The sequence below is a fragment of the Rattus norvegicus genome, chromosome 3 (genome assembly GCF_021556685.1).
Source record: "Rattus norvegicus strain SHRSP/BbbUtx chromosome 3, alternate assembly SHRSP_T2T, whole genome shotgun sequence".
NCBI classification, from domain to species: Eukaryota; Metazoa; Chordata; class Mammalia; order Rodentia; family Muridae; genus Rattus; species Rattus norvegicus.
Window position 1 is genome coordinate 13,163,424 of NC_141536.1, and position 14,177 is coordinate 13,177,600.

The 14,177-nt window shown below is 49.3% G+C and overlaps 2 protein-coding genes across 3 annotated transcripts in view; one reads left to right on the plus strand and one right to left on the minus strand.

Moving 5' to 3' along the window:
• Positions 1-1,605: 1,605 nt before the first annotated feature.
• On the minus strand, positions 1,606-9,872 carry C3h9orf78 (similar to human chromosome 9 open reading frame 78). Its single transcript, NM_001399581.1, is given in 9 exon segments — positions 1,606-2,064; positions 2,389-2,487; positions 2,573-2,709; positions 4,713-4,910; positions 6,558-6,635; positions 7,672-7,742; positions 8,544-8,595; positions 9,397-9,456; positions 9,735-9,872. Coding segments are annotated over 9 exon segments (870 nt in total). The 5' UTR covers positions 9,818-9,872; the 3' UTR covers positions 1,606-1,972.
• A 402-nt stretch (positions 9,873-10,274) lies between these two features.
• Usp20 (ubiquitin specific peptidase 20) overlaps positions 10,275-14,177 on the plus strand; it is a 33,491-nt gene continuing 29,588 nt past the window's right edge. Inside the window, 1 exon segment of one of the 2 annotated variants that reach the window (NM_001107827.3) lies at positions 10,275-10,340. The gene's annotated coding sequence lies outside the window, so the exon portion shown is untranslated. 2 annotated transcript variants of the gene reach the window in all.

Genomic DNA, 14,177 nt, shown 5'->3' on the forward strand with positions numbered 1-14,177 from the left:
TCCTTTCTGTCCAATAAAAAACAAAAAATTCTTCTCAGACATAAATTGAACAAAACCATAATAATCATGTAAATTACAAAGTATGATATATAGTTAACATCAAGTCTATCATATTTGTCAATTAGGTAAAGTACTCTACCATCATTTTTAACTTAGAGTTATAATTCTATCCCTAAATTATGTTTACATTTTAGCCTGTAACACCATCTGGAAAACCATGTCTCCCGCTCTACGGTTCCGATAGCCGCTTCTGCGACTGGGCCTGGGTAGCAGGCAAGAGACTAAGAACACAGCAAAGCCAAGGGCATTAGGGTGCTGAGCTAGACTAAGGTAACTGAGCAAATAATGCTGAGGGCAGAGTTAGGATGCTGCACTGTGAGTAAAAAGAAGGGCGCAATAGCATTGAGCTAAAACATATCAAAAGTAAGCCTGTGTGCATGTGCACGCGTGCGCGCACATATGCATTCACATGAGTGCCTGTGTCTTTCAGCCTTGGATCTGGGAGAACCTGGATGGGGCTTGTAGTGCAGTCCACCAGGAGCTTAAAGCCGGTGGCAGGAACTACACGCTCCAGCTTGGCCCCATCTGTAGTTACTAGTTAAGTTCTCCTGACCCACCTGACTCCTGAGGCAGGCTCGCACTATGTAGCCCTAGACTGTCTGGATCTCACAGGTCTTCCACCTCTGCTTTCTGTGTGCTGGGATTAACACCACCCTAAGCTGTTCCTTTTGATTTTTCAATACAGGGTTTCTCTGTGCAGCCCTGGTTGTCCTGGAATTTGCTCTGTAGATTAGGCTGGCCCCAAACTCAGATCCGCCTGCCTTTGCTCTTCCTACTTCATCAAAAGAACTTCACAGTTCTATAAAAGTCAGGGAATGACAGTGTCTCCAACCCACCCTCCATTTTTCTGCTGTGAAATGTACTCTCTAAACAGGTCAGATGTGTTTTGTCTTGTCTTGTCCTTCCTCCCTTCCCTTTTCCTTCCTTCCTTCCTTCCTCCCTCCCTCCCTTTCTTTTTTTTTTTTTTGGTTCTTTTTTTTCGGAGCTGGGGACCAAACCCAGGGCCTTGCTCTTCCTAGGCAAGCGCTCTACCACTGAGCTAAATCCCCAACCCATCTCCCTTCCTTTTGATACAGGGTCTTTCCTGGCTATCCTGGTACTTTCTCTGTAGATCAGGCTGACCTCAAACTCAGAGATCTGCCTCTGCCTCCCAAGTGTTGTGATTAAAGATGTGGGTCCCCACACCCAGCAAGGACGGATATATTTTTCAACTCCATTTTAAATAAGCTATGACTATGTATATAATCCTAAAATACAACACAAACAGGCTGGATGGCTCAGCCATTAGGAGCACAGGCAGCTGCTCTCTCAGAGGACCTGGCACACACATGGGGTCTATAATTTCAGTTCCAAGATAGCTAACACCCTCTTCTGGCCTCTATGGGCACTGCATGCATACATGCTATAGACATACATGAAGGTGATATACCCATATACATAAAATAATGAGTCTTAACACTCTCCCCACCCCTACATTAACAGTATTGATCCACAGTGAACATAGCTAGTTCTTCCTGCGCCTGGACAGACATTAGGACAAAGGCAACATATTTACAAATTATTTAATAATATTCTTAAGGATAGTTTGCTCCAGGTAGGAAACAATATAGACATAGACACATTGTTTTCTTTCAAAAGTTACAAAGTTAGTGCTTAAAATGCCAGCCAGGAGTGTGGGGCCTCTAAAACCCCAGTAGGAGGGAGGAGGGAGTTCAAGGCCTAGGATACATGGGAGCCACAGTCTCCGACCAAAACCAAAACGGAAATCCAGCAGCTGAGCAGAAGCACTGTCTGATGGGCAACTTCAAGAGCTAATAAGCAGGTTCTATGCAAGAGAACGTGTGTGTGTGTGTGTGTGTGTGTGTGTGTGTACACGTGTACGTGAATTGTTAATCCAGCCCCTACCGCTGCCTTAGTAGCGCCTGTTCATCTTCTTGAACTTCTCATAGTGGTAGTCGTCTGTGGCCTTCTCATTAGCAGGACGCTTGCGGTTGGGAGGGGACCCTGAGGAGAATAGAAGTTGCCTGTCATGGTGGAACTAGCAGATATTACTGTTCAAGAGAGAACTTGGCTGGAGTCACCTTTACCAAAACTTTCAAACTCAGTCTCTACCAGCTTCCAGCTTCGGGGCCTCAGAGCAACCAACCAGCTGCCTCTACACTTTTAATTTTATCAAGGAGGAACCACAGTTTGGAAACGGAAATGTCCTTAGCAGGGTTCTAGGTCGGATGCCTTGGTTGCCAGGGCCTGAGCCCTGCCTTGCCCTGCCCTGCCCTGCATGATTCTGCCTCCCAGGGCCACCTGAGTACTGTCCAGAGCTGTACTCACGCTCGGGCTCTGGCTTCTCTGTGTCACCCACTCGTAAGGGCCGGGCTTTGGGTTCTTCTTTGTTTCTTCGGATGGGTGCATTAAGCTCCTCATGATAAACTGAACAGAGGAAGAACACGGACTGTGTGTGAGGCAGGAGTCAGGGCTCCTGGGGGCTCCTGGGAAGGACAGATAGGGCACTCACAGCGGTTGTGCTGCACATAGTTCACAGCCATGTTGGTGGGCACAAAAGATGTCTCGCTGTCCTTCTTCTTGTTCTGCTGCTCTGCCAGCAGCCGGGCCTTGGCATCCTCCGTGGAAATGATGTTTTTTATTTTAGCGCTATGTGAAGAGAGAGAGCCACACCTCATACAAGGCCATCACATCTCTGGAACTGACTGGTGAGGCTGGCCAGTCCCAGTGCACCAGGAGAAGCTTGTCCCAAGCACAGCACTCTACAGTGTACCAGCCTACTTCATGCCTTTCCTCCTTTCCTTTTGGTTTTCTCAGACAGGGTTTTTCTGTGTAGCCCTGGCTAAACTGACTCTGTAGACCAGGCTGGCCTCTACTCAGAGATCCTCCTGCCTCCTCCTCCCTAGTGCAGGGATTTAAGGTGTGTGCCATCATAGCCAGACTCTTTTTTTTAAAAATTATTTTGTTATTTATTTATGTATGTATGAGTGCTCTGCATACATACATATCTGCATGCCAGAAGAGGGCATCAGATCCCATTACAGATTGTCATAAGCCACCATGAGGGTCCTGGGAATTGAACTCAGGACCTCTGGAAGAGGAGAGTGCTCTTAACCACTGAGCCATCTCTCCAGCCTTCCACTTTGTTTTTCAGGATCTTTTTTTTTTTTTTTTTTTTTTCCCGGAGCTGGGGACTGAACCCAGGGCCTTGCGCTTGCTAGGCAAGCGCTCTACCATTGAGCTAAATCCCCAGCCCACTTTGTTTTTAAGCCAAGGTTTCTCCTCAGTCCCTGTTGGTCTGGAATGCAAATGCCACTCTCCCTTACCTTGGCCTCCCAGGGTCAGCTAGCACTGTGTGAGACACCCTGCCTGTCCTGATCCTGTGATCATCACTGTGGAGCACTCATGGACAAGTGTGTTCTCATGATAAAGAGGAAACACTGGTGCCCGGCAACACACGCCTTCAATCCCTGCACTAAGGAGGAGGAGGCAGGTGGATCTCTGAGTAGAGGCCAGCCTGGTCTACAGAGTGAGTTCCAGTACAGCCAGGGTACACACAGAGAAACCCAGTCTTGAAAAGCAAAAACAAACCAAAACTAAGAAGGAAATCTATAGTTGGGCATGCAGCTCAGTAGCAGAGCAACTTACCTAGCCTGTGAGAGGCCCTGGTTCAAATCCCCAGAAATGCACACATACAAGAAACCATGCCTCATGTGGTTGGCGAGGTTAGGTAGTGAGATAGCCCAACGGTTAAGAGCACTGACTGCTTTTCCAGAGGATCAAGCTTCAATTCCCAGCAACCACATGGCAGCTCACAACTGTCTGTAACTCTAAGATGATACCCTCATACAGGCACCAATGCACATAAATAAATAAAAGTAAATTAGAGAGAGAGAGAGAGAGAGAGAGAGAGAGAGAGAGAGAGAGAGAGAGATCATTCCCCCATGAAAACGAAGCAGGCTGCTTAAGTGCAAAGGTTCTTGCCAGGCTGGAAAGAGACCAGAACCCACAAGACTCCTAACACTTCCCTTTCAGCAAGGCTGCTGCTGGTCTCTCTCTGTTTCCCTCTAGGCCTCAGAGAGGAGGGTGGGCCAGCCTCTTACACAGGGGAGCAGGAGATCTCATTAGAAATGAGAGGCTGTGGAGGCTAAGGAGACACTTATGCCCTTAAGTCTCTTCAGCCACAGGGACCACAAGTGACAAGAAAACCCTGGAGACAACTTGTCTGAGAGGGCATATCTATAGGTTTCCATGGATACCAAGCAGGATTTCCATAACTTTTGTGAGCATGTGTGTGCTTCTGCGTGCACGTGCAGGCCAGAGGACAACCTCAGTGTAGTTCCTCAGGAGCCACACGGCGGATTTCTTCGAGGCTCACTAATCGGCTAGGCTGGCTGAACAACGAGCCCAGAGGCTCTCTGATCTCCAGCTGCCCACGTGCCCTGATACACCTGCCATTTCTGGCACGGGTGCTGGGGGTCAAACTGAAGTCCTCGTGCTTGCATGACAAGCATTTTGCTGAGCCATGTCCCATAACCCAGGGTGTGAGGAATGCTAGGGCAAGAGCTCTGTGCCTTGTCTGTGTAACCACGAACTGGAAAAGCGTCAGCCCTTCCCAGGCATGGGGGCACAGCCAGGGTTGGGAGACTTACTCTATGCCCAGGTCCACCTCAGGGATGCCACTCAGCATCTGGTTGGACAGCATCTCCTCAGTTTTCTTGGCAGAGGAGACTCGGATATTCTCTGGCAGCTCATAGAGGCAGTCCTCAGCATTCTTGGGCTTGGCCTTCTGTTCCTCTTGCTCCACAATCCCCTTCCTCTTCTTCAGCTCCGTCTCAATGTACTTCATCCTGTGAGGGGGTATACAGGCTTAAGGGGCCAGCATGGCCATAACAAGGCAACTGCTAATCAGCATTTTTAATGAAAACGTTTTACACTTAATTTTATGTCATCTATGAATATGTGAGAACATGTGTACCGCAACACATGTGAAGTCAGAGGAGTTGCTTCTATCCCTCTACTGTGTGAGTCCTGGAGGCTGGCAAAAGACATCTTTACCCACTGACCCATTTCACCAATCGATGTGTGTTATCTTGTGCACCTGCCTCACCCCTTTAAAGGATGCCCAGTTGCCGGTCAACTGTCCCTTTAAGAATTCCTTTTTTTTAAAGACTGAATTTATTTTAAGTATGTGAGTACACTGTCACTGTAGCTGTCAGACACACCAGAAGAGGGCATCAGATCCTATTACAGATGGTTGTGAGCCACCATGTGGTTGCTGGGAATTGAACTCAGGATCTCGGGAAGAGCAGCCAGTGCTCTTAACCACTGAGCCATCTCTTTAGCCCCCTTTAAGAATTCTTAGGTGTTAGAACTGCTAGACCCTATGACCTTCAGTGTTGGCTCCCTCTTGGATTTCTGGGAACAAAACAAGATATAAAAAGGCTGGCTGGGGATGGGGCTGGCAAGTGAGAAGAGAAGGCAGCTGGTGAAGAAGATATTCTGAGGAGACAGTTGAGATAGAAGCTGAGCTGAGTTAGGAAAACTGGGGAAGGGACTGTTTAAGCGACTGAGAACTGAGGGAAGAACGGTTGGGAGAACCATTTGAAGGGGCTGGGCCAGAAACTAGGAGGAGGGCTGGCAGGAGTTAAGAGAACTGGTCATTGTTCTAAAATGCTAGCCATTTTACAAATGTGGGGGAAATTCAGAGATAGCTTCTCCTCATGTAGACCAGGCTTGTCTCAAACTCACAGACAACTGCCAGTGGCTATCAAGTGTTGAGATTAAATATGCGTGTCAACAACCTGCCTTCAGTGAAAATATTATCAGTTCATGGAAAAACTAAGAATAAAAATATCTGGGAGTTCTTGAGACAGTCTCACAATTGTCTCACCTAGTTGATCACAAATGTGAGATCTTCCTAACTTAGTCTCCTTAGTGTAGAACTACAGGCATTTGAGTTCTGAAAATTTCAACTCGAAACACCAATGTACATTGGAGATTATGATACTAGATCTCCTGGAGTGACCATATCAAAGGTTCTTTGAATATGGAAAAATGGCATTATGTTTTTCTCCCTCTCCCCTCACCCCCTTCTCAAAGTGAACTCAGATTTACCAAGACAAAGGAAAAGTGAGGAAGAATTCCTAGTTGGGAAAGGTTCAAGAAAGGGATACTCTGGTAAGGATACTCTGGTACCATGTTTTAAAGGCCTTGATGAAAAAGATTGATAAATCCATGATACTAATCCTTGTGTTTTAAGGAAATATCACTAATCAAGAAAGGCAAGGGCTGAGGATATAAGTAGGAGAGAGGGCAGGAATTATCAATGCAAACAGAAAACCACCTTTGAAACCTTTTACAGATCCCAAACCTGAAAAGTAGGGAGGACACAGCCAAGAAAACATGAGAGAGGCCACCTGTGACCAGACATGTCTGAATGTCTGGCTGGGGCTGAGTTACAGTACTTACAGACAACTGGACTCACGGGTACCTACATGTCTGCATCCTCATCCCTCCGGTTGGTCTCTGCAGAAAAAGATGTCCCCAGGTGCAGATCCTCCTCTTCACTGACCCTGAGAGTAGGGAGCAGGTCATGGTCATTGACGCCAAGTTACAACTCAGGACCTCTGGAAGAGCAGTCAGTGCTCTTAACTGCTGAGCCATCTCTCCAGACCAAATGCATGCTTTCTTTTGCAAACTTTTATAGTAGTTAAGTTCCTGGGTGTGCAAAGGTTGTGTCAGGGTGCCCTCCTTTCTAGAGTCTCCCCATTGTCTCTTTTTTTTTTTTTTTTTTTTTGGTTCTTTTTTTTTTCGGAGCTGGGGACCGAACCCAGGGCCTTGCGCTTCCTAGGTAAGCGCTCTACCACTGAGCTAAATCCCCAACCTTCTCCCCATTGTCTCTTGAGATGTCTCTTAGTAACCCAGAGTTCATTATTCTGGCTAGATGTCTAGGCCACCAAGTCCTCAGGATTCACTGCCATCCGATTCACATTCATCTGATGCTGCAGTTACAGACACATGCTGCCACTCTTGGCTTTTATGTGAGAATGAAGGATCTCACCTCGGGTCCCCTGCTTTACTCACTATGCCCTAGTTTCTTAAGTACACTTATAATGTTTATTTTATTCAGAGAGGGTCTAGTAAAGCCCAGGCTGACCTTGAACATCTAATCCTTCTGTTTCCATCTCTGGGGTACTGGGTTTTCAGTGTATTATTTTCTAACTATGTTCTCCCCATGTTTGAAATAATGAACACACATGAAAACATACGACCTGGGATGGTATATAAAGAGAAAAACTGCTACACACATATGTGATCAAGAAGGCAACATTGGCTGAGACTTTGGGGGATGAGTGCATGCTTTTAAAGAAAAGATCTATCTATCTATCTATCTATCTATCTATCTATCTATCTATCTATCAATCATATGTGAGTACATACAGTAAAGGCCCTTTTACAAAAGAACTCTTCTCCCTTGGCTCTGAGCCCCTTGTGGGGGTTGTTTGTACCCTTGGCATGCTTGTGCTAAGCTCTGTGCAAGGTGTCCCTCCCAGTCCCTGCGCATTCAGGCCCAGGAGATGGCGTCTGTACCCTACTTCCTCTACTTACTTGTCTTTGCCACGCTCCTTCAGTTTCTTCATGTCCACCATGCCACCTGTCGCCATTTGGAAAGGATCATCCTGCAGAAAGCACACACCTTAGAGGATGCATCTAGAACAGCAGTAGTTCAGTTAGTGTGATCATCTGCAAGTGTGCTGGTGCACATGCACACGTATGTGCACACATGTGCAGGCCAGAGGTTAACACTGTGTGTTCTCATCAATCTTTTGCCATGGTTTTTTGACTTCTCTGTATGTATATGCAACTGTGTACGTATTTTGTGTGGTCGTGGAGGCAAGAGGCCAAACTCAGGCATCTGCCCCAGTCACTCTGCTTTCAGAGACAAGGAGCTACTGTTGATTTGGGTGGACTGGCTGGCCAGCCAGCTCTAGAAATACATCGGACTCCACCGACCCCGTGTAGGGATACAGATGTAAGCTCTCATGTATAGCTTTTATGAAGGTGCTATGAGTGAGCCCGACTCAACAAGAACTTTAGCACTTTCGCCACAGAGCCATTCCCCCAACCCTTGGACTTATACTGCAAGACAGGGTCTCTTAGCTTCCCTTTCCAGCTACATTATTCTGTCTTGGCCTCCCCAGTGCTCAGATTACAGATATGTGCCACCATGCCTAGGTTTTTTTTTTTTTTTTTTTTTTTGGTTCTTTTTTTCGGAGCTGGGGACCGAACCCAGGGCCTTGCGCTTCCTAGGTAAGCGCTCTACCACTGAGCTAAATCCCCAGCCCCCATGCCTAGGTTTTAATAGGATACCAGGGATCCAAACATGGACACTTATGCTTACATAACAAGCACTCTGAGCTATCTCTGGTACCACGGTTATACCTTAAGAAAAGCAGCCACAGAGAGGAGCCAACACTCACCACCAGAGTAGTCTCCTCTTGAACCTTCTCTCCCACCAGCAGGGCAGCCGCACTGTGCAAAAGAAACCAAACCATAGGAAGAGAAACAACACAAAGACAAGGAGGAAATCAGTGTGCTGGCTAGCTTTTTTGTCAATCTGAGTTAAGCTGGAATCATCTGGGAAGAAGAAACTTCAATTGAGACAATGCCTCCATCAATGTCATGTAGGCAAGCCTGTGGTCTTCTTTTCCCTGACTGACGTGGGAAGGACACTGTGAGCAGTGCCCCTCCCCCTGGGCAGGTGCTCCTGTGCTGTATAAGACAGCTGCATATGAACAAGCCAGTAAGCAGTGTTCCCCCAGGTCTCTGCCTCAGTCCCTCCATGATTCCCCCAATAGCTGAGTATGATCAGGAGGGGTACAAGTTGGTTTTGGTCATGGTCACAGTTGTAGGAAGCAAACTGGGACAATCAGGTTTGCAGGCTGGAACACTGATGGATGGGCACTATTGAGAAAAAAAGTGGGAAAGTAGTTATAAAGGCCAAAGAAAAAGTCAGTGCCCCACATGCTGTGAATGGGAGTGGGGTTGAGAGGCAAGGAGGCAGCTGTCGCACACTCCTGCCAAGCCATTTGATATTCTGGAAATCACAGTGTAAGATTCTGTCGGCTACTTATCTATAATAAATAAATCTACAACAACAACAACAACAACAACAACAACAACAACAACAACAACACCTTAATCCCCTCTACGATCAGTGGAAGTGTATGTCAAGAGAAGGGACTATGTCAAAGGAGAGGTTTTCGACTGTGACTCTAGCTGGAAATATTTCTTTGTCATTAATGACGCCGCCACCACCCCCGTGGCACCCACCTCACCCCATTTGGCCTCTTCCGCAAGTTCTGCACCTCTCGCGTTTCTTCCAGTTTTAGCCTGGGGAAAGATAAAGTGATGCACAGGTTGAGAGACCGTCTGCGAAACTCAAATGCCAAACTCCGTTCTGAGGACGTATCTCTCTGCCGAGTCTCTGACACGGTGGGTCATCGGCAGTCAGACTCATGCTACCCCGGGGCACCTCTCCCAGCCGCGCTGCCCGGGAAACGTGGCTGTTATCCCTAGGAGCCTCTGAAAGACAACAACCTTGGCTCCCAGTAAATGGGGTCAGCCTGTCTCCCTCTTCCTGGCCTGTGAAGACCCTACCCAACACGTACCGAACCTCCTCTGATTCTTGTTCATCCTCCTCCGACTCCGAGTCAGCGCGGCGCCGACGGAATGTCTTCCCGGTGATCCGCATAGCGGAACAAGACCCTCGGCGCTGCGTTACCAGACGCGAGGTACAAGGAACCTCTCTCTCTTCCGGCGCGCAGAAATGTCGTCAGAGCGCCAGCTGGAATCAGACCCGCCTCCGGCTTGCCAGGCCACACCCCAAACCTCAGCAGGGAAGCCGCCCGCTCGGAACTCGGAAAAGAGCAAGTACCGCCGTGTGGCCACACCCTCGGCCACGCCCCCATCGAGTGACCAAGCTCTTCGCCAGCAGGACAGCCTTAGAACTACAAGGCGACACCCTAGCAGCACGGCCACTCCCCCTACTCCCGGCATGCTTGGGCACTCACCACTCGCACGGCCACGCCTCCGGCGTGCTTGGTACCGCCCTCTAGTAGGCCGTGACCTGTGACACCGCCCCCGTCCCTGGCATAGGCTCTCCCGATTGGACTTCTGACGGTGAGGAGGCGGGGCGCGGCAGGCTTTGCCACAAGACTATGCGCATCGCCGCGGTGGGCGCGCTTGACTGACAGGCGGCGCGGTTGCGACGGCAGGTGAGTTTCTGACGGCTGCTGCCTGCTGCCGGGGGCTGGGCCGCTAGAGCAGGGATTATCGTGCCACCGCTGGAGCAGGGGTGGTCTAGCTTTGCGGGGCGGCCGGGACCTGGTGAGAGGTCCCCGCCGCCTACCCTTCCATCACCGCATCCTGTGCCCGCCCCGAACCACCACGGCCCTAGCTTTTGAGCAGGCCGCACGTCGCTAGGAAGGCCAGCGCGAGGCCTCTCGGGCTCCGAGTCTCAGATATGCGCATTTATTCCTCACTCACAAAAGCTGACCGCCTTGCCGGGGTTGAATATCAGTCCCGGTGCCGACTGTCCATACTAGGTTGGCCTGCAGCCATTCGTCCCTAGAAGGGGTACCACTGACGTTCAGAGGCCGAGACTGCCCTTCGAGAGCTTGGGATGACTCCTTTTGCCAGGAGGATTGTCGCTCTGCCATACGCACCTTACACCCCCCAATATTGTGAGGGTAGTTTTTAAAGGTATCTATAAACACTTATAAGATGGATAAGTGTGTGCCTAATGGCTCACATGGGACTTTTAGGGACTCCGTAATTACTAGTTTCCTCTGGAGCAAAGCGCTTCTTACGACACTTAACTCTGTGGCAGGCACTGGGGTAAGCAGTCTCTTCTAGAAGCCTCCCATCTAATCCCACAAAGTAGATGCAGTTGGGTCTCTCTTTCAAAAAAACGAGGCTACCAAGGCGTAAGAGAAGTAAGCCATGCTTCAAGTTACCCAGCTGAGAGGTGAAGCTGGGCTGGAGACAGAGCTTTCACAGCTGCAGAGTTTGCTTCAGAGACAGCCGGCCTCTGTGGATCTTTGCTGCTGCTATTGCTGCAGCTGGTGTTCCAGTTTATGGGCTGGGGGAGGGGCTGATGGAGACTTTCTAAAAGACTATTCTAAAGCAGGGAGGGCATGTCTGCCATGCCTTGGCATGGCAGGGTTTTTGTTTGTTGCTGTTTCCTGAAGTTGTCACATTCCTCTGAGACTGGGACAAAGAGAAAACTCAGGATGTATTGAAACAGCTTTTTGGCTTTAATCAAAGAGGCGTTAAGTATCAAAGTCTTGACCACACTGGAGATTGGTTCAGCCATCTTCAGATGTAGATGGCAGTCACTCAACACCATGTCTCTGTTAGCGGGGGGAAAAAGAGAATCCTTAGGATCTGCTGTGTGAACCCAGGGATTTGGGTGTACAATTTTCACAGGCTCGGAAGTGGTTCTTAATTTCCCTGCCTAGCCATGCCTTACCCCTTAACCACGAGGGTACTGGGCCACTCTGGTATCTCCATGGAAAGAATCAGAAAGTCAAGAGCATTTGGAGACAGACCTCTTTTGAAGACACAGAGAAGGGACATCTCCCATCCTTGAAGCCAGAATGCTGGGTGATACCAACTCCCTGGGCTGTGGCAGTTGGAGTTGATTCTCATTTGACCCAAGTATTGCTTGGAATGTGGCAGCTGGAAATTTGACCTAGGTGTTGGGTACAGAGACTGCAGCCACTCTGAGCAGTGCTCTTAGACACGAGAGTGCTCTGGAAGGAGCCTTCAGGAAAGTGAGGGGTTTCCTTTTCTAGTTCAAAGATGAGCTCAGATTTTAGTCTGTTATGGGAAGTGGGATGAGTGCTGACCTCCTGGGGAGCTGGGCTGATGTTCAGGGAGCAGTCGCATCTAGGATGGCCAGACCATGGTAAACATTCTAAAAGGCTTGTTAGACCTGGGCAATGGTGTCACTTGCCTTTAATCCCAGCACTCGGGAGGCAGAGGCAGTGAGTTCCAGGCCAGCTAAGGCTACCCAGAGAGACCCTGTCTTCAAAAAAACAAATAAGTGAATAAGGAAAAATGCTTGTTTAAAGGACTGGGGATGTGGCTGGGTTAGAGTTCTTGCCTAGCCTGTGTGGGGCACTCTGGAATCCATCTCCAGCATTGCATAAACGGGGCGTACTGTTTCATGCCAAAATCCCAACCCTTCGGAGGGTCAGAAGTTCAGCTTCATACTTAGCTGCCTAGGGAATTTTAGAACAGCCTGGGCATCAAAGGGTTATTTAAAAAAAAAAACCAAACAAGCAAACAAACAGATGTGGTGATCATGCTGTTAATCCCAGGACTTGGGAGTCTGAGCAAAGGCAGACAGGCAGACCTCTGAGTTTGAGGCCATCTTGGTCTACATAGAAAGTCGCCAGGTCAGCCAGGCCTATCTCCTAGCTCTAAGGGAAGCTTTATCTTCCAAGCCTCTTTTGAGGCATCTGCAACAGAGCAGTTCACTGCTCCACACTGCTTAAGGTTCAGACCAGGGGCCCGGACTACCGTGTGCCAGGAGCTTCTCTGAGTCACTGGAAAGGAAAGTGCGTTTAGGTTTGGGGCTCTTCCCAAACCTAGAACCCTTTTCCTTAAAAAACAAAACAGGGCCTTGCTGGAGCTAGGAGGTGAAGATTGGCCCTGTGTCCTACTGGTTGGCCCATTTGGGATTTTGGAGCCACAGTTCGTTTAGAGCACTCACTGGCTGCAAGGAAGGTCCCCTGGGTTTGGTTGTGGCTCTGTGGTCCTGGCTCTGTGACTCGGACCCTTCCCCCACCTTTGGTGATAGATGGGTTGCATCCTGGCTTCCCAGGGCAGTTTTGAGGGTCCTCCAAGGGTCACCCTTAGGAGAGCTCCAGATTTGGAATTATTAGCAGAACTACCAAGGTCGGGTCCCTGGTGGACAGGAAGATCTAGAGGTGTCAGAAGGGGATAGGGATGCCACACGGCTTAAGAGTCAAAGGGAAGTAAGACCAGGAGGTAGACGGAATCTGGAATTTGGGGGAAAAGTGAGAAAAGGAAGGTGCATGTGTCCGCAAGGGGCGTGGCGTTCTGGGAAGGGGCTATGGTTGGCTAGTGCAAGGTCTGAGTGATGGCTGGGGTAACCTGTGGATGGAGGTTCGGCCGGGCCACTTTCAGATCCCAAGGGACCAGCGACTCCCTGGGAGGCGGAGGAATATTACCAGAAGCTCTGGGGAAAGTGATGAGTAACAGGCACCTGGGGCTGCCAGGCCTTCAAGTGAATGCGCAGTCGCGGCTGGCCCTCCAAGGCCCCGCCCCCAGCTGGCCCTGAGGGTGGGGCTCCGGGGTTGCCTGCCAGCTGTCCTTGCAGGTGCTACATCTTAACTCAGGTCTCACTGGGCAGGAGAGGTGGGCTTTGCCTCCGTCCTTACTCTACAGCTCTAGACGTGGGGTTGTGGACTGGTGAGTCCCTGAGAGCAGCTTCACAGTGGGCCATGCTGCTCTTCAAGGGGCCTGTCTGTACCCAGCATCCTGTACTTTGATGGAGATGAGCCCTCGTTCTCCTCCCTTCGCTGATTATTGGCCTCTTTACTTCATTTCCCATATCTGTATTTCCTACTGTCACTGCTGCTGACTCATGGAAAAGTAAGCACAGACATTCTGTCCCCTTTATGCCCAAGTATCTCAAGCAATCAAAGCGCCAGAGAGAGGATGTCATCATACACAGGCAGAGCATGGGTTTTCTCCTGCAAAACCTTTACAGTGACCATCCTCCAAGGCCACTGTGACACTGTGCAACAGGTGGGCCTGCTGAAACAACCGGAAGTAAGGCGCTCAAGTTCTGGAGCTCAGAACTCGAGGTGAAGGTGGTTTCAGAGGGGGGCACCTTCACCTTGTGCTCATGTGGCTTTGCTGATGTTTCCACTGCTTCTTTGTGCTCCAGTCTCAGAGATTTATGTCCCATTGACCCACCACAGAGGCCCAATTTTTGTTTATCTTTCCCAAGTCCTTGCCTTCAAATGCCCACACGTTCTAGGGTGCTTAGGAATGGTGCTGCCGGATAATAGAGCTGT